This window comes from Acomys minous (assembly GCF_964271855.1).
Source record: "Acomys minous genome assembly, chromosome: 17".
Taxonomy (NCBI): domain Eukaryota; kingdom Metazoa; phylum Chordata; class Mammalia; order Rodentia; family Muridae; genus Acomys; species Acomys minous.
In genome coordinates this window covers 42,740,582-42,762,965 of record NC_140500.1, presented here as the reverse complement: position 1 = coordinate 42,762,965, position 22,384 = coordinate 42,740,582, and the positions used below count along the sequence as shown (strand labels likewise).

At 41.4% G+C, this 22,384-nt stretch overlaps 1 protein-coding gene across 1 annotated transcript; it reads right to left on the bottom strand.

Annotated features, from left to right (window-relative positions):
• Nucleotides 1-10,103: 10,103 nt before the first annotated feature.
• Nucleotides 10,104-11,690, bottom strand: LOC311588090 (tRNA (guanine(6)-N(2))-methyltransferase THUMP3-like; the record flags this gene model as incomplete). The annotated part of the gene is made up of 2 exons (XM_084765560.1): nucleotides 10,104-10,833; nucleotides 11,011-11,690. 2 exons carry the CDS (start codon nucleotides 11,688-11,690, stop codon nucleotides 10,104-10,106), a joined length of 1,410 nt encoding a protein of 469 aa, XP_084621686.1.
• Between the last annotated feature and the right edge of the window lie 10,694 nt (nucleotides 11,691-22,384).

The following is a 22,384-nucleotide window of genomic DNA, read 5'->3' as shown; positions in this document are numbered from 1 at the left end:
TAACTCCAATGTCAGCTTCCAGATGAGCCCCTTTCTGAATATTGTGCCCTTTCCAATCTATGCTGTTGTACACTATGTTCTGTTACCACAGCATCTTATTAAAAGACGGAAGTGTATTTTAATACTCTACACTTACGTTTTGCACTTATGATTTATTGTCTATCTGAAATATCAGTGCTTTGAATACAGATTGAATATATACTCTCAAACACTCAGGTGTTAAGAGTTTGGTTCATGGCGATGTTCAAAAGCAGGACCTAATTGGAGGTCAAAAAAAATGAGTGCTTCTTTCAATGTAGCTCCCTAACTTGTTATGTAATGTTTATCAAACTCATACATTCCACTACAGGGCTGTCCACCAAGGGAGCCTCTCTCAGAGCTGAGCTGACTGGCTACCGGGGCCTCTAGCTGTGAGCTAAATAATCTTCATTGCCCAGATTTTGGCAACTAGTTATAGCAACGAAAACTGGCAAGCACAGCAGCAGGAGAACAGGGGGTCCCTGCCTGTTTTGGTCACTGACGAATGTAGAGCACCTAGGGCAGATTCTGATACATAGAAGATCCTTGGGAAGGTACTGCTAAATGACTTGAGCATCTCATTAAAAATGTTTTCTTCTCCCTGTTTCCCCCATGAAACAGACAATGCTGGAAACACTCCAGCTTTGCTTGCTTATTGGTTACTTTTCTTATTTCTGTGTCCAAGTACCCATGAGAAGCAACTTAAGAGAGGCTAAATTTATCTGGGCCATATTGTAGCTGCTGTCAAAAAGCAAATTCAGGAAGTGGACCAGGGCCATCAAACCTCAAGGCCCAGCCTGGGTGACACACTTCTTCCGAATGAAGCTACGCCTCTTAAAGGCTCAACAGACTTCCCAAACAGCAGCACCTGCTGAGGTCCGTGTGCTCAAACATATGAGTCAATGGAAAATGGACACACATATACAACTTGCTGAATTCCAGACCGGAATTAGAGTCTTCACAGAAGCAAGACAACTGCAGCCATGGAGAACAGTGGGTTTGTGGAAACACTCCCTAAGCACCAAGACAACACACCTGGAGTGTAGCTCCAGTTTTTCCAGCAACTGAGCCAAACTGCTGTCATTGCTCAGTTTTGTTTGGATTTTTACTAAAGCAAGTTTTAAAATGTCAGTGGTATAGTGTCTTATACTAATTATCTCTTCTCGGTCTTCTTGCACATGGGATTAAAGAGGTTCATAACACAGCAGACACAACTCTACAAGGCTAAGTTCCAAATAGTTAAAGGAGAGTTGGAAAACGAGATGGAGGAATTAAAAGAAAGGAAGGAAGGAAGGAAAGAAGGAAAAAAGAAAGAGCGATCTAGTCCACATCTGCCAGAAAGTCCTCTTCCTGTTTTCAGGAGCAGACCACACATTGAGCTCTGATCTTCAAGAGCCAGGGTCAAAAGTACATAAAGTTGTTTGCAAGGGTCACAGTGTGCATAAGATAAAAGACTTGAGATTGTGAAATTCCAGAGGAGATGGACTATCTTAGTGCTCACTCATTTCTGGAACTTTATCTGTTTATAGGAAGGAGTAAATAAATACATTCAAGCAAAGTATGTGTTGATAATCAAGTACTACCATTGAGGCCACAGAAAGGTGTCTATTATCTTTGTTTCTTTCTTTCTCTGTTAAATTTTAAAAATTGATTTTAATGCAGTTTTATTTGGTAATGTGCATTGGTGTTTCATATATGAGCCTGGTGCCCTCAGAGCCCAGAAGAGGCCGTAGGAGTCCGTGGACTTGGGAATTACAGTTAGGTGTGAGTCCCCATGTGAGGGCTGGGAATTGGATCTGGGCCATCTCTCCAGCCTCTTAACTTGGCTGAATAGAATTTTTCAGGGAATTACATGGAGAAAACTTCCAATCTACCAGCTAACACTGGAAATATATAGATATGCACACACACAAACACACACATTCACATACAGATAACAAATATATGGTATATATACATATATATATATATATATATACCTATACACATAGTTAAATGTATATACATGCACATTTATATAAACACATATGTATACATATATGTTTATATTGTATATAAATACATCAGTAAATACATATATGTCTACACATATATTTGCATATAGTATGTCTGCATATGAACCTGTATGTCTACTTATATACTTATATATACTTGGATATATAGATATCTCACCATGTCCAGATGACATTATGAATGTATAAATACTTGTGGAAATTATTTTGGCTTTCTATAAAAAACAAAAACAAAAACAAAACACCAGACAACGCTCGTTTTCAATCAGTATTGTTCTGTGCAAACTAAGTGTTATTTGTAAAGCAGTTTGTGTTTTCTATGATGAACTTTTTTATAAACTGGACACTTCTAAACACTTGGAGGCTGAAAGATTTACTTCACTTGTGTGTCTGTCTTGTGACTAAATCAACTCTGGGTGATGACTGGTTATACCCTGTATGGTAACTTCTTGGTGATCTGAGCTTATATCTCTTTTGTCCTTCAATCCAGCCAGCCTGCTGGCTTTCTGGTTACTGACTTTATCACCCCTGGGGAGCTACTCTTTTCTCCTCTTGATCACCCTCATCCTATAGCTCATTGTTAGTCTTTGATATTATATACTCTACCTACAATTTCTCCATCTATTCTAATAATTCCTTCTATTCTCTAGGACTTCTGACCATTGATTCTGCCTCTTAATTTTTCTTCTGAGAAACTTGTCAGATCCATTTTCCTTGAACCCCATGTCTCCAAAATTGGTCATTAATGTTCTTCCTTTGAATAGACTCTAGGTTCCTCTTCCCTCATCTGGCAGCTTCATCTATTATAATATATCCAACCTACCCTTATTTCTGCTCTATACTTCATTACTTGCAAGGAATATGTTCATACAACATATTCATGGAATATACAACAATGCTTGAATAGTTCCCTGTGATATGTAAAGCTACCAAGACCAAGTGAGATGGAATAGAGCTTGGTGATTGCTTATATTTCTTTAGGTTGCTTTCTTACCCATACAAGCAACTATCTTGTGGTTACGAAAGTTGCTTCTTTCTTCTCCCCATCCCTTTTTCCCTTTCATCTTTCCTTCTTGTTATGAAGATTGAACATAGGGTTCTGCGCATGTTTAGAAAACGTTCAACAACATCCCATTCCTACTGCAAATGTATGCCTCTTTAATTCTGTGCCTGAAGAAAACTCTCCCATTTTACTATGTATTCCTCATATGTGGGGCATCCCAGTGTTCCTGCCGCATCATTTCTGTGGTAGAACCCATTCTTTCTCATCTACACAGTAAAGGACTTCAATAGCACCATTGACCCTGTTCCCCTCCTACACGAACTATCTATTCACCCATCCATCCATCCCCTGTCTTCAAGCTATCTTTACCTTCTCCTCTTTGAAAACCTTCATGAGCTTTGGTTTTCCACTATTTATCAGTTTCTCAGTTCTCTGTGTTCATTTGTACAAAAATGTTCGTTGGAATAGCTAACTTGTCTTCTTTCCCCTTTTCCTGTGCTGTTCTTTCCTAAGTCTTTCCAATCATAATTACCTGTCACTCCTGTTCTCTAGACTTCATCAACAAAGCTTGTGTCAAAGTCATCAGCACATTTCTTTCGTATGAACTCTATGCTCAGTCCATGTCTTATTTATCACTAAGCAAAACCAAGCAGAGCTGACCCCTCTTTCCTTTTGCAAAGACCTGGCATTTGTTCCTCTTTCTTTTTCTAACAAATCTTAGTTTTTCTGTGCTCAGCTCTTGGCTATTATTATTATTATTATTATTATTATTATTATTATTATTATTATTATTATTCTCTGTATACATTAGGGGGTATTTTACCAGTATAGTGACATGAGGATTGTCTCTTTATCAATGACTTCCAAAGTTATATCCCACCAGGGACCTCAGTCCTAAACTCTACTCTCAGGCACTTACTCAACCACCTGACCTGAAAAGTGATATTTAATTCTTTATCATGGATTATTCTAAACACAATAATCATACTCAGCTCTTCCCACTCACAGTACATTTTGTACCCGTTCAATGAAAATATTCAGCATTGAGGTATTCTTGATTATTTTCTTCCTTGAAAACACATCAATCCATCAGTCCATCAGCAGGAATAGTTTGAGCTAACTTGAAAATATAACCCAGATCTTGCCATAGTCTAAAAGGCCCTCAGTGTGTGCCTTGATTATTGAGGCAATGGCCTTCTCACAACTAATTCTCCAGTGTGGGCTTTAAAATATAATTACCTCGTGCTATTTTGTCCTCAGTGAAAAGCCTTCATTATCATCCTATCACACTCAGAATTAAACATTAACTGCCTGTCACTGCTTCCCAGGATGCTTTCTGCTCTCTGTCTCCTCCACACTCTTCCTTTCACTCAGTTCACTTCACCACCTTGTGTCCTTGGTGCATCTTGACAATGACATGCCACTTCTGCTCTGGGGCCTTTTCACTCGCTATTAGAGAGAGACCACCTAAAATCTTTCTCGAGTCTATAGTCATATGATCAGCCTTCTTATTTCATTCAGTTTTCCAAACTGTTTCATCTTTAGAGAGAAGCCACCCTATGCCTCATCTGATGTGTTTTCTGAGTCCCATGCATCTCTCCTGATTTAGCATATGGAGGATCTTTGTGTCATTCTCTGTGGAACATCTACCGTTTAGACCAGTTCATGGCACAGTGGAGCTCTAAGCAACATCGAAAGATGTATAGATGGCAGATACAGGGCAGAGTGGTGTGCATTCAGGGGTGAGTGAGGCCATTCCTGCTTCCAAGGTGTCTGTGTTCTTGTGTAGTCATGTCTGAAGTCTACCCCCTCCACTCTGGACCAGTATTATCCGGCAGCTTAGGAGGATAAACTCTCAGGCCCCACATGAGGTAGCTACCATTAGGGTGTTGGACATAAGCCTATGTTGGAATAAGTCTTATTGGTGGGTCTGACACGTGTGGAATTACAATGGGAAAATCAGACTTCCAACAAGCAGTTTAAGTACCCTGAAACTCCACGTCATCAGCAAAGGTGGAGATTATTGGTAAAGGTCTGCCCTTTGAGCAAACACATTCTCCTAACCGACATGGCCTTTTTCATTTTCTGATACTAATCACTAATGTTTGTTTGTTGGCTTGCTTGCTTCTTTTTAGCTGAGGTTTTATGTAGTTCAGGCTGGCCTGAAACTTGCTATGGAGGATGGATAGCTGAGGTTGGCCTGAACTCTGGATCCTCCTGCTTTTATGTCTCAAATGCCGGCGTTACAAATGTGCATGCCATCATCCTTGGCCAACACTATTCTAAAGTGAGTGAAGTTATACTCTGAACAGAAGGGGAAAAACAAAAAACAAAAACAAAACAGCAGGTCCAGGGCCAAGGGAGCCATATCCTGGCTTAACCAGTTTTCTAAATCCAGTTGAGCAAGGCTGTAACACTCTGGAGGCTGGCCCAAGCTGCCTGCTGTTGAAACTACAGTCTCAAGGCAGATGGGAACAACAGGCCCAGTGTTGCCTGGTGGAAGCCAGCAGAGGCCTAGACAATAGAAGCCACTTACACTACAAGGATTTAATACAGAGTCTAGGTCGAAACCTCAGTGGAAAGTTAGCGTTGGTCCAAGAACGGGCCAGGCAGATTTTGGCCCCGGTCTGTCTGTGCTGACCACGTGTGAGCAGTTTGGCCTGAGGTTTCTGGCTGCTAACAAGAGCTGCTGTTAGGCAGGATTTTAGCCAACACTGGGGGCTATTTTGCTACTGCCCTGTCAAACACTGGTTGGCCTGCCCAGGCCTTTGATTTCAGCTTCAGATAAGAGAAGACCTCCTGGACTGTCGCACCTCAAACCTATCTACTGAATAGGACTGTGTGAGCGTTTAATTGTCCATAATACTATGGAATTGCTATCAGCAGATAAATCAACAGGAAGCTCTTAGAAAATTGGGTAGACCTAAATCTTATTTTAGAACTTGGAGTCACTGCAAGAAAATGTTTTAAAAACATGAAAGAAGGCAGAGAGAGTGAGAATGGGGAGAAAAGATGGGTAGGAAAGAGAAAAAAAGGGGGAAGGAAAAGAAAAATAGGGAGAGAGAGAAAGAGAGAGAGAGAGAGAGAGAGAGAGAGAGAGAGAGAGAGAGAGAGAGAGAGAGAGAACAACGGAGGGGAGGAGTGAGTTCACCCAGGATTTATTGCAGTGACACCATTGGCTATTTCAAATCTTCCAGGATAGGCAGAAGCCCATATGAAAACAGTTAAATGCTATTCAAAGAGACTCCAATATGTTACAAACATGATAGGGGAGACTGAATGGAAAATTCTGTAATTGCTGTGTTCATATTTCATGGTAAAATATATTCAAGATTAGCTGTATTCTAATAGAGAAGTACATTTATCCAAAACAGTTGGGGGCAGCCCGGATGGGTGGGAAGAAGATAGTGTGGTCACAGAATCCCCTGCCCTACATGGCAAGTTTTGAATTTCTTCTTTCATAGCAACGAGCTACCAGTTCTGAGATCAGCAGCTCCAGGAAAGAAAGCTGATCAGCAGGCCTGTCCTTGCTCAGGTGGGGTGTGCTGACCACCCTGGGAGCTGGGAGGGTCTGAACAGTCCCTTAAGGCCCGCCGTGGCTTTCACAGCCATCCACCGAATTTGGAAAGCAGTCAGTTTTTTTTTCTGGAAATATACACAACATGAAACCACAAGCCGAGCTTTAGGTATGTTGTAAACATTCTCTCAGTTAGAGCAAAAATAGTCCCCTTTGGATCACTGCCTGACAGTTCTTGCTCTTAAGAGCGGCTACGGGGGCAAAGCAGCTGGGCATAGAGAGGGTAGAGGTGGGGGAAAAGAAGGAGGAAGAGCGGTGGGAGGGGGAGAAAGAAGAGAGTGGAGGAAGAGGAGGAGGAGAGGAGGAAGAGGAGGTGGGGGAGAGGGAGAGAAGGGAGGGAAGTTGGAGAGAGAAGAGGAAGAGGGGGAAGAAGGATGAGAAGGGAAAAGGATGGGGAGGAGGCGTCATCTTGTCACTTGTGGTCCTGTCTTGGAGGAAAGGCATTTTACCCTAAGAAGGAGCCTTAAATACCTTGGACTGTTTGACCTGCTAAGAAGTTCAGATCTTCGCCAAAGTTCTTGGCAGCATCCTCTGGGAACAAAGATACCTGGGTTGTATGAAGATAACCAAAGCTGGCAGAGCCACTGGCTGTCTGCCTGCCTCGTCTTCTGACTTTACAACTTCACTCTGATTTTGGGAATCATGCACATATGAGCATGAGGCAGGAAATATAGTCTCAGCAGATACCCAGAGTTCATTTCTTAGCAGGACTGTTTAGCCTGGCCTTCCCATGAAGAGATAAGGGATTTTCCAGGGCTTCCCAGTTCTCGGTGTGTCTTACATTTGGGGACAGAATGACGACCAGGGCCCAGTTATATCTGCCTGAAGAAGGGATGTCTGTGGTATTTAGGATCTATATACATAAGAGAAAGATATTTCAAAGAAATACTAGTAATTTGGCTAATGTTTTAATGTCAAACTTTTCCATTGAGTCAGTTGTTAACATTTTTGTTTTATGGCCTTCTACTATATTTTATTGCATTTTTATAGTTTAACCGTTATTTTTTACTATTATTATTATTATTATTATTATTATTATTATTATTATTATTATTATTACTAATGTTTTTTTAAAACAGGGTTTCTCTGTGTAGCCTTGGCTGTCCTGGATTTGCTTTGTAGGCCAGGCTGGCCTTGAACTCACAGAGATCTGCCTGCCTTTGCCTCCCTGAGTGCTGGGATTACAAACATCTGCCGCCATGCCTGGATAACAGTTATTATTATTATTTTTTGATATAGCACTTGTAAGTGAATTGTGAAAATGTAGTGAAGGATAGCAAAGTGAGTAAACTGCCTATCTTTCAAGCAGAAGAATCCAAGTTCAATTCTCAAAGCCCAGTTTAAAAAAAAAAATCCAGGCATAGAGGTGCCCTTTTGTAGTGATGCAGAGTTATGAGAGTCTTTGGGGACATAGCTTGTCAAAATGGCCTTTGAGTTCCAGGCCAGTGACCTTGTCTCAAAGGTTGTGGACAGCCTCCCTGAGCCTCCCTGAGCCTCCTATGGTTATTTATTGCTCATCTCTACATGTACACACATGGATTACAAATATGAATACCTGGAGTTTTCTTTATAGCTTTCTTTCCTTGAGCAATTGATATCTTTTAAAAGGCTTTGCTCCTGGGTCTGCATACTCACAGTTTGAGCCCATCCTTGAGCCCAAGGATTTCCTAGATCTTCAAAAAAAACCTCCTGGTTTTCTGCTTCAGTTAGCTCCTTGGACATAAATCTACATTTCAAACTTTGTTGCTCAAATTTGGAAAAATTATATATTGTTTAAATTTTAGTTTTCTCATTTGTAAATTAATTATCATAGACACTATATAGGGTTGCTACTGTAATGAAATAAGTTAATTAAAATTAAAATTTAAAATAAAAAACTTTACATTAAAAAAATTTTTAACATTTCAAATATTAACTTCTTAGAACAATCCCCATCATAATGTCAGGATCTTTGTAAATACCATAGAAATGCCAGGCACTTGGTTATTCATTCTCAGCTACCTCTCTAGCATCGTGTCTGCCTGAGTGCTGCCATGCTTTCCACCATGATGATAATGGACTAAATTTCTGAACTGTAAGCCAGCCCCAATTGAATTTTTCCTTTATAAGAGTTGCTGTGGTCATGGTGTCTCTTCACAAAAATAAAACCCAAAATAAGACAACCCCTAAAGAGCTAACATGAGTCACGTAACCACCACGGTCTAAAAGAACTTGCGGATTGGCTGGCAGGTGTATTGCTGACCCAATCACTGGCAAGGCATAATTGATTTATTTAAAAAATTTATACCAGTGGTTTCTGGTTCTCCATGAAATTAGCACTCAATAAATTTAAAGTTGTTCCAATGATTTGGGGAGTAATGCCATTTCACACAGTAAAGAACTATCCTTTGATCTGAAGAACTTCTTTCTTAGAAACAATGTTACCAAGATATAACTGATAGACCAAATGCATTGAAAGGACACAATCCAATACATCCTCAGGTTGTGTAATTAGCATGACCACAACTTTAGAACATTTTCTTAGATGTTTCTCTAATGCCCCTCCCAAGCATTGAATTACTTAATTGTTTACCTCTTACACCAGGGACCAACTCACCCCTCTGCTTTCTGTTGCTAGATATTTTTATTCTGGATATCTGATGTAACTGGAATGGATTGCTGTATGATCTTTGATAACTTGTTTCCTGTACTTAGCATGATATTTGCAAACATTTCCTCTGTTGTAGCATTCAGCAGTACCATTGCTTTTCATTACAAATGATACTTTGTTGTATATATAAATAATACTTCAAAAATTTATTGGGTGTGTGTGGCGTTGAAGATGTGTGGTAGATGTACATTTGTGGGGGGTTGTGCATATGTGTGAAAAGTGCATGTGCATGAATATGTGTGTGTAGGCTCAAGGTTGGCATCAGTGTCTTCTTCAATAATTCTTTTCCTTACAATTTTAACATGTGTATGTATGTATATTTGTGTTTGTATGTGTTTGTGTGTCACTATGTGTGTGTGTGTGTTATGCATGCACATGTATTTATATGTAAGGGCACAAGTTCTTTTTTTTTCCTGTTTTGGTTGTGTGTATTTATCTTAAGGCAGATGGCAAACTGTAGGTATTGAGGGATGCTTCAGTATCTAAGTGTAATGTGAAAACCTTAGACTAGAGAACAGTAGGCTGCATAGGCAATAGAACATGGCCCAATGTGTTCTAAAACCTAGAAACCAAGCAATGTAGGCTTCTCAGAAGTACCATTACAGTCACCTTGCTTACAATAAAGCATTCTAGAGTAGTTATGCAGTGCAATTAATTTCTTTCCCAAAGCAAGTTCTGTATGCTGACATTGCCAGTGTTACAAACTACAAATACTGTTAAGGCGTCTTCATTCTTGCTTTACCAAGGATGGCCTCTTTGTCCATCTTGTTTTGAAGGGTGAACAAAGGCTTGAGGTGTGCATTTCAGAAGATAATCTGCAGCATGAAGGCCCCCGATGTTCACTCAGACTGTGTGGACCTTTCGCCACACATATCCCAATCCAGATAATTCCTTGGCAAAGCATTTCTTGTCCTGAGTAAGCAGTACAGCTCTGCCTGTCCCTGTTCTACAGACACGGCTCATTTCCCAAAGGCAGGCTGGATATAGATCCTGATTTTTTTTTTCGGAGCCTATCCCTTTTCCAAATGGTATATCTGTTACAATAATGTCCACAGAAGCAGTTCTCAGTGGGAGGTTGTAGATATCCCATTGAACAGCACCAATGGGCAAAATCCAGGATATTTTTCCATCTTTAATCTGGCTATTAGTCAATAGAGAAGAGATGTTATTTGCTGCTCTGTTCACTGCTAGTGGGTTGTTGTCACCAGCAATATGGTAACAGTGAGACCACTCAGTATATTCATCTATTGGCATCACCCCTGTTCCACACATTGGGTCCACTATTACATCAGTAGGTTTAGGGTCACAGAGCTTGAGCATCCCATAGGCAAGAGCTGGTCTAAGAGTTGTGGATCCAAAATGTGTTATATTTCTGTGATGGAGACTCTCCTCCATCAGTGCAATGCCAACAATGACTTCATTGTCATGGATGTGAAGGAGAACCTCTACATCAAACTTGGTCTTATCAGTATTCCACTTAAAATGCTCCTGAACAGCACCCTCAAAATCTCTTGCAGATTCATTTGATGCAAAGCAGTGTTTCTCTCCTGCTCTGTTGCAGGTGACTCTATTTCTTTCTTTTTTTTGTAAATTAATTTATTCTTGTTACACCTCAATGGTTATCCCATCCCTTGTATCCTCCCATTCTTCCCTCTCTCCCATTTTCCCCTTATTCTCCTCCCCTATGACTGTTCCTGAGGGGGATTTCCTCCCCCTGTATATGCTCATAGGGTATCAAGTGACTCTAAACATCTGTACTTGTGGTTCGGTTTCTTCTCTTAAGCTTTCAGGAACTGCATCTTTGCAAGATGCTAACACATCACCTACTAAGGTTGATATCTCTTCTTTGGTGGCTGGATTTTCATAATAGTCCAAGATATGTGAATCTGTGGTGCTGCTGGCAAGCTTCTTCTTACCATCTTTCTCATCTTCTTTGTCTCCTTGTCCACAGTCAACCTTCTCTTTACCTGCACTATGATTTGCCTTTCTGTGCTTTGCTTTCTTCTTCTTGAAAGTGGTGTTAACTTGACAGACTTCTAAAGGATCTGACCATGGGAGCTTTCCAGCCAGTTCTTCACAGTCCCTTAGAACTTCTTCCTTTGTATTTTTGAACTGGTAATCTTTAAATTCATGAATGACCACAAACAAGTTATCAACTGATCTCAGACAATGAACATGAGCTAGACTTTCCACTGCGATATCAAAATATATCTTGCCCAGGTCTTTGCTGACTCTGTATGGTGACTTCAATTTCTCTCTTACTTCATTTGCAGGTGTTTGCTCAAAGCTGGTAGGTACAGTAGCTCCAATCATGACTTGGAGGGGCTCAGGCTCACTCCTGATGCCATTTTCTATTGCGGGCACAGACCTCTCGTTCTCATGCAGGGTCATACCCAGGAGCTGGCTGGTAGCTTCTTGAGTGTCAGACATGATGGGGATGTTTCTAAAAGGCCTAAGGACAGATCCTTCCGGCCTCTGCATCTCCACACATTCTTGTGTGTATATACATGCATGTGTACGAACATGCAGAGTCCAGTGGTCCATATCATATGTCTTCTTCAATAGCTGTTGGAATCAGGGTCATTCTCTGAACCTCAAGCTCACAGATTGGACTAGAAAGACTGGCCAGCAGATACCTGGTTCCCCTTGGATCTTTCTGTATTTACCATTCAGCTTTGAGACTACAAGTGTCTATCACTTCACTTGACTTTTAATGTAGGTGCTAGGGATTCAAATCCAAGTCTTCATAGATGCAATGCAAGCATTCTACCTTATGAGCCATCTTCCTGCCCTAGATAGATCACATTTTTAATTTACTCATCAGTTGATGAGCATCTGGACTGCATTCACTCTTTAGCTATCCTGATTGCTGTTTTAGATACTTTGGAGGGATTTATGGGCTGTGTTCCAGACTAGTAAGTTGTACAATTGCCATTCTTCCCTGTGTTGCAGATGAAAATATAGCTGTTTATATTCTGTGGCCATGATTTCCATAAACACACAAAGCATTATTTGCAAGTACTGCTACGCACTGCCTTTTGCAAGGATGCAGGAGAGAGAGAGAGAGAGAGAGAGAGAGAGAGAGAGAGAGAGAGAGACAGAGAGACAGAGAGAGACAGAGACAGAGAGAGAGAGACAGAGAGACAGAGACAGAGAGACAGAGACAGAGACAGAGACAGAGACAGAGACAGAGACAGAGACAGAGACTGCATTCTTGTTTGCAACATTACAAGGAATTGTTTGCTATTTCAGAAAAGAAACAATCCAAGCATACCATTTGTAGTATCTGAGCTATGACTAAAGCACACCTATGTCATATGTCAGACTATATCTGTGCTCTCAGCCAGGGAAAGTTTAGTTCCTCAGTGGCCATTTGAATCTCTCCCAAGTCAATGTTTAGTGTCTGGGGACAGTTATCCCTGGCATCTAGCAGGTAGAGTCCTGGATAGTTGGTCCATATATAGCCCCATTGTGAACAGTGTTTAGATCCAGAACCTACTCATAGCTCTGCAGCTCAAAATGGACATTGTTTTCACAAACAGAAATCCAAAAATATATTAGGCACTTGAGGGGAGCTGTGCCTGGGCATTTTTTAAGCTATACTCATTTAGTCTTATTAGATGTAACTATAAGTTAGCCTTTGTATAACTATGGATGATTTTATGTCGTGTGTAGCTTACTTCATCTCTGCATGACATTGGGAGATGTTACACACTGAAGTCACTAGAACAGCAACCAATGGGTTGGACTTTGTGGATTTGGTGCTCAGTGCTGGAGCCACCTCAGTTTCCTTAAGATAAATGGACCCCCTGGGGCAATAATAGACACCCAAGTGTTCTGGGGCTCTATAAAAAAGGAGGAAGAGAGGACACTGAACAGTCATTGGTGATGATCAAAATTTCAAATATCTTTCACAATCTTGATTTATAATCCTGTATTTTTTTTCTTCTCCTCTTCTATCGTCCTCTCCCCCTCCTCTTCCTTTCTTTATTCTCTCTGACATTTTTATAGAGTTCATTACTTACCATAAGAAGCGCTCACAAGTAAAACCAAGGCAAGCAACAACTCCAATGGCCAGACATAGTCCAGCACCCTTTCAAGCACAAACAAGGGCTGCTTCCAATATCATGGAAACCCATTTTGTCCACTGTCTCATATCCACAGATGTTGCTTTGGCCCACAGTCTCGCATCAGTGGATGTTGCTACCAGCTTTGTCCGTCTTACAACATGAAACTAGATGGAGAAAATAGCCTGCATATGGGCCACAGAAACTCCATCAAAGAGCTGTCATGGCTTGGGTGAGAGCTGAGAACATTACTTGCCTCTGGGAAATCAGTGCTTGAACCTTTCCTGTATTCATTGCGGAGCAGCACATTTGCTAAGTGGTCTATGAGGAAGACCCTATTCTCTGCAGAGTTCCATCCTTCCGCATACATAAGAACCCACATGACTATGCACACTGTATGTGAAAGTCCAATTTCTAGTGAACTAGAAAGCTGCTTAACGTAGATAAGTGTTTATTTTACAGAACCTGAGTTTGATTCCCAGAACCTGTGGTATAAAAAGCAAGGCATGATGGCACATACTTGTAATTCCAGAACTGGGCAGGCAGAGATAAAGTGTGCCCCTATGGATCACTAGCCAGTTAGGCTAGCCTACTTGGCACCCTCAAGCCCAGTGAGAGACCCTGTCAATAAAAAAAATAACAAGGTAGATAGTGCTTGAGGGACATGTCTTGTGTTTCCTTGTATACATACGTGCGTGCGCGCGCGCGCACACACACACACACACATAAAGGCACACAGATACACACACATACACAGAGACCCACAGACATACATACACAGAGACTCACAGGACACATACACAGAGGCACACAGACACACACACACAGACAGACATGCACAGAGACACACAGACATACATATAGAGACTCACAGACAAACACAGAGACATACATACAGAGACAAACACACAGTCACATACAGAGAGACATACAGACAGGCATAGTGACACACACAGACAGACACATACCCAGACACACATAGACACACACAGATGCACAGACACACACACAGAGGCACACAGAAACACACATAGAGAGACACACAGACTACACAGACACACACACACACACACACAAAGACACACATACAAACAGAGACTCACAGACAGACATGCAGACATACATACAGAGACTCACAGACATACACAGAGAGATACATACAGAGACAGACAGACAGACAGACAGACAGGCATACATACAGAGACAGACAGAAAGACAGATGCATACACACAAAGATGCACACAGATATTCACAGATGCATGCACAAACACACACACACACACACACACACACACACACACACACACACCACTACAACTCCGAGGTTCTACTCTCAGGGATAATATTCTGAGCAGTTTGCTGAGTTCCTGGGAACCAACTTTCCAACTTTTTAAACAAGAAGATGCTTTCTCCCTCTTCTTCCCCCTTCAGTTTTCACAATTCTCCTTTAGACTGATTGGTTCTGGGTTTTGTTTTGTTTTTTTTGGTTTTTGTTTTTGGTTTTTTTTTTTCCTTGACTGAGCCAAGAGCTGGGGAAGTAAACACTGCCTGCTGCAGTGAGCCTGCTCAGATCCATGTGTCAGCTCAGCTTTCTGACTGATCACAGAGGGCTAGAAAGTTGGCTCTTCTGGGGCTGGCTGACATTCCCCTGCAATGGAATTTCCTTTGCTGCAGAACCTGCGGCCAGCAGCATGCTGTGCGCAGATTTTGTTTTTACTCAATACGTTTTCCTTGAACTGGACTTGATCGAGCCACAGTTAGGAACGGAGCCTGAAGCACTGCCAACACATCAGCTGCAAAGCAGACATCCTGAAGGGTTTACAGTGTGGAAAAAAAAATGCCCGCTGTGGTCTGTGAAAGGGCACAGTGCTATTGATCGTGCCAGCTCCATGGTGAAATATGCTTCTTGTGCCACAGTAGAGGAGTTATCCTGATAAGAACCAGGGTTGGTGGAGGGGGGTGGGTGTATTTAGATATGTGGCTAACCCCCAGTGGGCTGAGGTCTTTGTATTTTCAATAGACTTTGACACAGGGGAGAAAACACATTAGAAGAAGAAATTGCTGGAGGGGAGAGGGTTTGGCCTGCCACCCTGCCAACACCAAAGGCATTTTGAACTAGAAAGGAAGCAGGTCCCAAGGATATGAACTGCTAAAGTGCTGTGGAGAACAGTCACTTCAGCTGAGGTTGCTGGTGGGTGGAGAGGGATGACCTAGATTCAAGACGGTGAATCAGAGGGAGGTTGAAAGGAGAGACATCTTTAGTGGCAGTTGGCTGTGCTGCCTTTTTCTGTCTGGGATTGGAATAGCTTCTTAGAAAGGAGTAAGTAACACCCAGCAGTATTACAGAAAGCTAGGGAGAGAGGGAATCCAGTGAAGGCTACAGGTAGCTTCACCTTAGTGACAGAGATGGCCTTGTCCCCATGATAGTGACAGACATCATCAGTCATACTACTCTTTGCAACTTGAGGCATCCATTAGCAATAGACCAAAGTGAACATTTAAGCTACCCAGAAATGGAGGCTAGGAGATAGCTCAGTAGGTAAAGCACTCGGTACAGAGCTGTGAGGACCTAGGTCTGAGCCCCAGCACTCCTATAATAGTAAGATACGATGGTGGTGGATGCTTGTAATCTCAGAGCTGGGGGAACAGAGTGGAGGACGGGAGGGTGGCGGGTGGGGGGTTGCTGGTCTTGCTGGTCTGGAAGTCTGGTCGAACTGGCTAGCTCTAGGTTCAGTGAGAGAACTTGTCTCAAAATATAAAGCAAAAACTGATTGATGAAGACACCTGACATTGACATTCAGCCTCTGAAAATGTTTATAGGCATGCATTCACACACACACACACACACACACACACACACACACACACACACACACACACCTCTTTCTGCTGCGTCTTCACTCTCTTCCCTGAGACTTAGATGCACGGCTTGTGGTGTGGACGCCTCAGCTGGAGCTAGGTGTCCCACGGTCAGTTGTTTTCTGCATTTAAATGAGTTGTGGGTCTTACAGATGATTCCTATATCTAATGTGTATTCTTGTCAAAGACTCCTTGTCTTCTTGATTTCTTATTGCTTGTTTCTTTCATAAGGCCATGAAATAATTTATCACCGGAACTTGTTTTTCTCAGTAGACTTCAGTATAACACTGGGTGAATGAGTACTTGCAGACAGGCACTGAGGACCCACCATTTAGGCAGGTTTTTTTTGCAAGAGTTTGGTAAAAGCCCTAGATCAAATAAAACCCACAATCGTCTCTTTCCTTAAAGAATATTAAATCCTCTGGGCAAAACTCTGACTTGTCTATGGGCATCTCTGGGGCTATACATTTGCCTAATAGCAACAGTTGACATATTGATAAGTTGTTATGCTCTGGGTTCTGAGCTCAGGCCCTCGGTAAGATTATGCCATTAAATCTTTTCCTGTCTCCAGCATAACTTTCCAAAAGAAAACACTGGGGTTCAGAGGAGTTGAGCAACTTCCCCCAAGGTCACATAGCTAAGTACTTGCCAGGTCACTATCCAGACTTAAGGAGTCAGACATCCCAGCATCAGTTTGAAGCTAGCACTTGTAGTCTAGGGGTCCTTCCCCGCCCCCTTCCCTGCCCCCTTCCCCGCCCCCTTCCTCGCCCCCCTCTTCCATATGGAGAGTAAGGGATGGTGGGATAGCTCAGAGCAGACAGACTTCATTCCCTGAATTGCTGGTGTGGAGACTTCAACCACCCACCACCTCCTCTCCCTCTATTTGGCAATGGTGGGCTGTGTGGAGAGGAAGCATGCAGAAATTGTAAGCTGACACCTCACTGCCTCACTGCTATGACTTATGGGCACACATCAGACACACAGTTGCCAAACACCCTCGCATGACACTCATTTTCCTCAGCTCCCAGCTGCCTGAGAGCCCTGAAAGAAAGCTGGGGCCAGCTTTGGGGTCAGCGGAGCAAACAGATGGGGATGAGGAAAGGTGACACTCGATCAGGCCTCCGCATCTGCTGGGCCTGCCATGGCTGCTTGTGCTGCCTGATGTCTTGACCCAGCTAATTCTGGTGGTCATCTTTGTGCCGGCTGTGTTATGTCACTCATCTCCACCCTGGGGTGACTTCTGCTTACAGTGGCTTATTCAGAAAGCCAAGCCAACTGGGTCCTAACCACTTTTTTTTTTTTCCATTATGGCATGGAGCCTACCTTTGGCAGACAGTCCTTATATGGATAGATGATGCCAGCTCCCAGGCATTATACAGATGACATTAATGTATCTGTGCATTCATATATTACCCTTCCTGTGTTTTGTCAGCTGACATCAACAACTAACTTTGTGAGGCTAACTGAACTAAAAGTACAGGTTTGTTTGAGGGAGGTCCCCTGTGTCCAGGAGCTGACACCATCCACTCATTTACCTTGCTAACAGTTATTAGCTCTTATGATTGCCAGTCAGCTTTACTTAGGAAGGCCCCTGCCAAGCCAGAAGGGAAAAACTATTTCATTAGTGCTCCAATAACACATGTAAGCCACGGAGGAAAAATAAACTCGGCACAAACAGATCAGTAAAATTTCAATCTGAGCGAAGCGGTCAGTATTCAAGAAGAGTGGACTATGGGGCAGCTAAAAGCTTTATTCCCAGTCAGACCACTACTGAGACCAGAAGGAGGTGACAGGGAGACAATACAGCTTACAGCACGGAGTGTCAAGGTGGGGGAGATGGATTTTATCTGAGTTTCACTGAAATGCATAGAAGGGTCTGAAACAAAGAAATGATATAACATGAACGATGTTTCAAAACTTTCCTCATAATTTGGAGGCTATTTTAGACAGAATTAGGCATGGGAAAAATAGAGAATGAGACCACAACCATATTGTGGGGAAAGGAAAACTGTTGCAATAATAAGGGAGAAAATTCAAAGTATACGACATGTTACTTCTAGTCATGTAGGACCCAAATGGCAACAAGCTGATGACCGGAGTGAGTCAAGTTCTTCATCACAAGTTTAAAAGTTGTAAAAACAATACAATTCGAAATTGTGCTTGTGTAGCCTGTAAGATGGCTCAGCAGGTAGAGGAGCTGGCTGCCAAGCCCAGTGACTTGAGGTTGATTCCTGGATCCCACATGGTGGAAAGAGATAATGGATTCCTTCAAGAAGTCCTCTGACCTGCACACAAGTGTACATGGATGCACACATTATAGAAAGTAACTTGGCAACTGAATGTAGATTTTTTTTTCTACCAAAATGTTCTATTGTATGTTGATTATAACTGAAGAAAATGATACTCTGAGTATCTTGACTATTGAACCTAGGAACCCATTTAACAGTCACAATTTGCTAAATAACGTTATTCTATAAAATAATTAGCAAATATATATGAAATATGTTTTTTTATATGGTAGATATTTATAAGTATAAAGTAGAGTATACAAATCAAAATGGACAATAAGATGCACTTTTTACTACATCCTCAAGGAAAAAGCCTATCAAGTGACCAATAGCACTAGCAGAGCGCTTCCTCATATCTGTCATTCAAGTGGTTTTGCTTTGTTTCCGCTATATACTAGAATGTTATTAGAATAATTATAGTATATAGTATATGAAAAAGTATATTACTGTAATTAAAAAATAAATTTAAAAATGATCCCTACATGTAGGTAGCAATTATCAATGATGAGTGTTAAATAAACTGTATAAATAGAAACAGTATGTATATGTATATATATATACACTATGGTTAAACATAATTATCTTCAACAGTGAGTCTTAGAAAATTATATTCATATATGTGTGTTAAATTTAATGTAATATTTTTATTAATGCTTTGAGGCTTTAATAAAATATATTTTGTTCATATAGACCCCAACTTCTTCCTGATCTACCTTCTCCTCCCTACCCCTCTTCTCTCCTTGTCCCTTTTCATTTTTTATGTCTTCTTTGTGATTTTGCTTGTATTCTTTATTCACTTCCTTCTAGAAGGTCTTTTCCATTCCCTTCGTTTTCCTTAAATTCATTTTTCCATACTTGGGAGGACTATATTGTTTTTCATTAAATTTCGTTCCTGTTCAAGAATGATAGATGACAACACAATCAAGACCACAAGCTGGGTACAGTGGCACACACCTGTGATCCCAGCACTCAGGGAGGCAGAGGCAGGGGATCTCTGTGAGTTCGAGGCCAGCCTGGCCTACAAAGCAAGTCCAGGACAGTCAAGGCTACATAGAGAAATCCTGTCTGAAAAACCAAACCATACCAAACAAACAAACCAACAAAACCTACAAATATATACTGGTGTCTGTACTAAGTCTGTACATCTGGTCAACTTATTATTGTCTCTTGCTCAGTGTACCTGAAATCTTCTCTTTGCCATTTAAAAGTCTGATTGTCCTTTTCCTTTGTACTTAGGTTATAACCACAGCGATCATGCTGTGCTTTGTTCCCTTTCAGGGAGTTATTGATAGCTTTGACTGCTACCAGCCATATAGACACCACATTTATTGGGAGTAAACATGTGTTGTTTCCTGACTGGTCTCATGTCGAAGACCATGTAACGTTTTCTACTAAATAAATGCTGCATAAATAAAAAGTATGCAATTTATTATGGTAAGAAGGATAGTTTAAAGCATGCACCCAGGTAGTTTTGGCCAGCCAAAACATTGCCAGATCTAGACAGATTTCTAGTTTACCAGGAGCCAACAAGCCCTAGAGATGTGCTCTAATGTAGTTAGGAAATTGAGAACAAACGCTTCTGGAGCCCTCACTTGAGTGGCCTTCACCTCTTCCTGAGCTACATGGCAGTTTCAAGGTTTTCATACACAAGACTTGGAAGGGAAAGTCAGATGTGATTAAAAATATACATCTCACAGATGTCTGGGTGCTGTTCAAATCCCCAAAAGTGTGATAGAAAATGCAGTTGCTTTTCAAATTTTTAGGGAGGCAAAAAAGGGAGGGGCCATCATGGCCCCTTGGTCTCCTCATTGAAGGAGTATGTTCCAGTGACATTTGGATTTGTAGTGTTATCTCAGCTGCTTGTTTTTCTGTGGAGTGGTACTGCTCACAGCCCTGGAGCCTAAAACTCAGCAACTGCAGGAACATGTGACTTGTCCCAGGAGATGAGGAGTCCTTATTATTTTTAGCATATGCTAAGTAAGTCTAGGTGAGTACAATGTAACTAAGCACGATTTATGGGAATGAGAAAAACACAAAATCCTGAGACTCTCTCCCTAAATCCAAAAATAGGACAAAATGCTCTTAGCATTTTCTACATCATCATTTTTTTCAAAAGGAGTTTAATGTTACTTATCTTCCTTTTTTCTTTCATAAGTACACTCTAACTACATCCAGCTGTCTGGCTTTGTTTATAATAACCTGTTTACTTATCATCAATTTAAACACATGATCTGAACATCTGTCTCCTTCCAACCCTTATTTGCTTTTGCTATTCATGTTAGCTTGAACTTGAAATCAGCATCTTTTTCTCTGCATCTCTGAGGAGTTACTGAGACCCCAGGGGTGTTTCCTTGTAATGGGCTGGAGAAGTGTGCTTAGTTTAAAATTTTATATCCAGTCTCACTAACAAAATTAGTATTGGGGAAAAGGAAGGAAGAAAGAAGAAAGACAGAAGGAACAAACTACAAGAAAAGGTTTGTCTGTGTTACACAGACAGAGAATGAACTGGGAAAGAAAGTTGCTTTGTTTTGCCAGACAAAGGCAGGCTATCAATTTTCAGAAATGTGCATTCCCAAGACAACTGCTCACGTCTGCTAAAATGTCTACTTCTTTGAACTTACATACCAGAAAGTATTTTCTCCTTTGTCTCAAAAAGCTGAAGAATAGGGTTAATAATAATGTATATATTATATAAGTGACAATAGACTGACAATTTCATTAATTCCAACAATTCCGTTTTCTAAAAAAATGTGGTAAAAGAGGGACGTAGAGCTGAATGAATGAGCCCTACACGCGGCCCTATACAAATTCATGTTTTGGTTGACTACCTTTTAAAATCGTGAACTTGCACGTCTGCATATAAAATATGTGCATGTGGTTGTACTTACTTATGTGCATCAGTTTGGTAGTTATAAGGTAGGTTATTTACATATGTCCATATACCGGTGAAGCAATGAGACCTGGCACATCTCAAGCAGGACTGATTGTGTGTGTGTGTGTGTGTGTGTGTGTGTGTGTGTGTGTGTGTGTGTGAGACAAAACTAGTTTGCCTTAAACAAATAGCTATCAGAGTATTTCTTCACATCTTATAGACTTTTGGTTTAGTTCCTCCCACTTCTCCAGCTTTAGCCTCTGACCAACTGGAATTCTTGTACAAATAAAACTCTAGCCATACATGCATAAACCACACACCCAACACACACACAAACACACACACATACACACATACACAGGCATGTACGCATGCACACACGCACACACGCACAGTGGACTTTGATCTGTTTCCCAACAGCATTCAATAGCTGGGTCTTTGAGATAGAGTTCCTGTTACTAAGACTCCCCAGTATAATACTTTATATACCTCTACCATAATCACCATGCATAGGTTAGTGGAAACAACTGACCGAAAAAGGCCTCAAGGATTTTTTTTAAAGTTGTTATTGTTCCTGTGTATTTATAGTATGGGGACATGTGAAGGCTGAGCCCTAGGGTCATCTAGACCAAGGAGTCTTACCTAGCTGATAATCTGAATTATTTCACATTCCTGACAGATATTTAGTTTTTCAGACCTTCCTCTTAAATATTTGTGTGGGTGTGTATACATAGGTGTGCAAGTTTGCAGACGCATGTGTGTGTGCTTGTGTGTGGGATTAGAGGACAATCTTTAGGAACATCCCTCAGGTGTCTTTGATTCTTTGTTTCAGACAGGGTCTCTCATTTTTACATATGCCTGGTTAGCTAGTCCCCAAGCTTCCAGAAAGCCTCCTGTCCTCACCTCCTACCTCATTGTTGTTGGCCTTACAAGGATGTGTCACCACAACTGCGTTTTGAGTATTGAATCAGTTCCTTAATTTAAACTCCAGCCTTTCACTGATTGACCCCTGCTTCCAGCTCCTCACCTTGGTTTGAT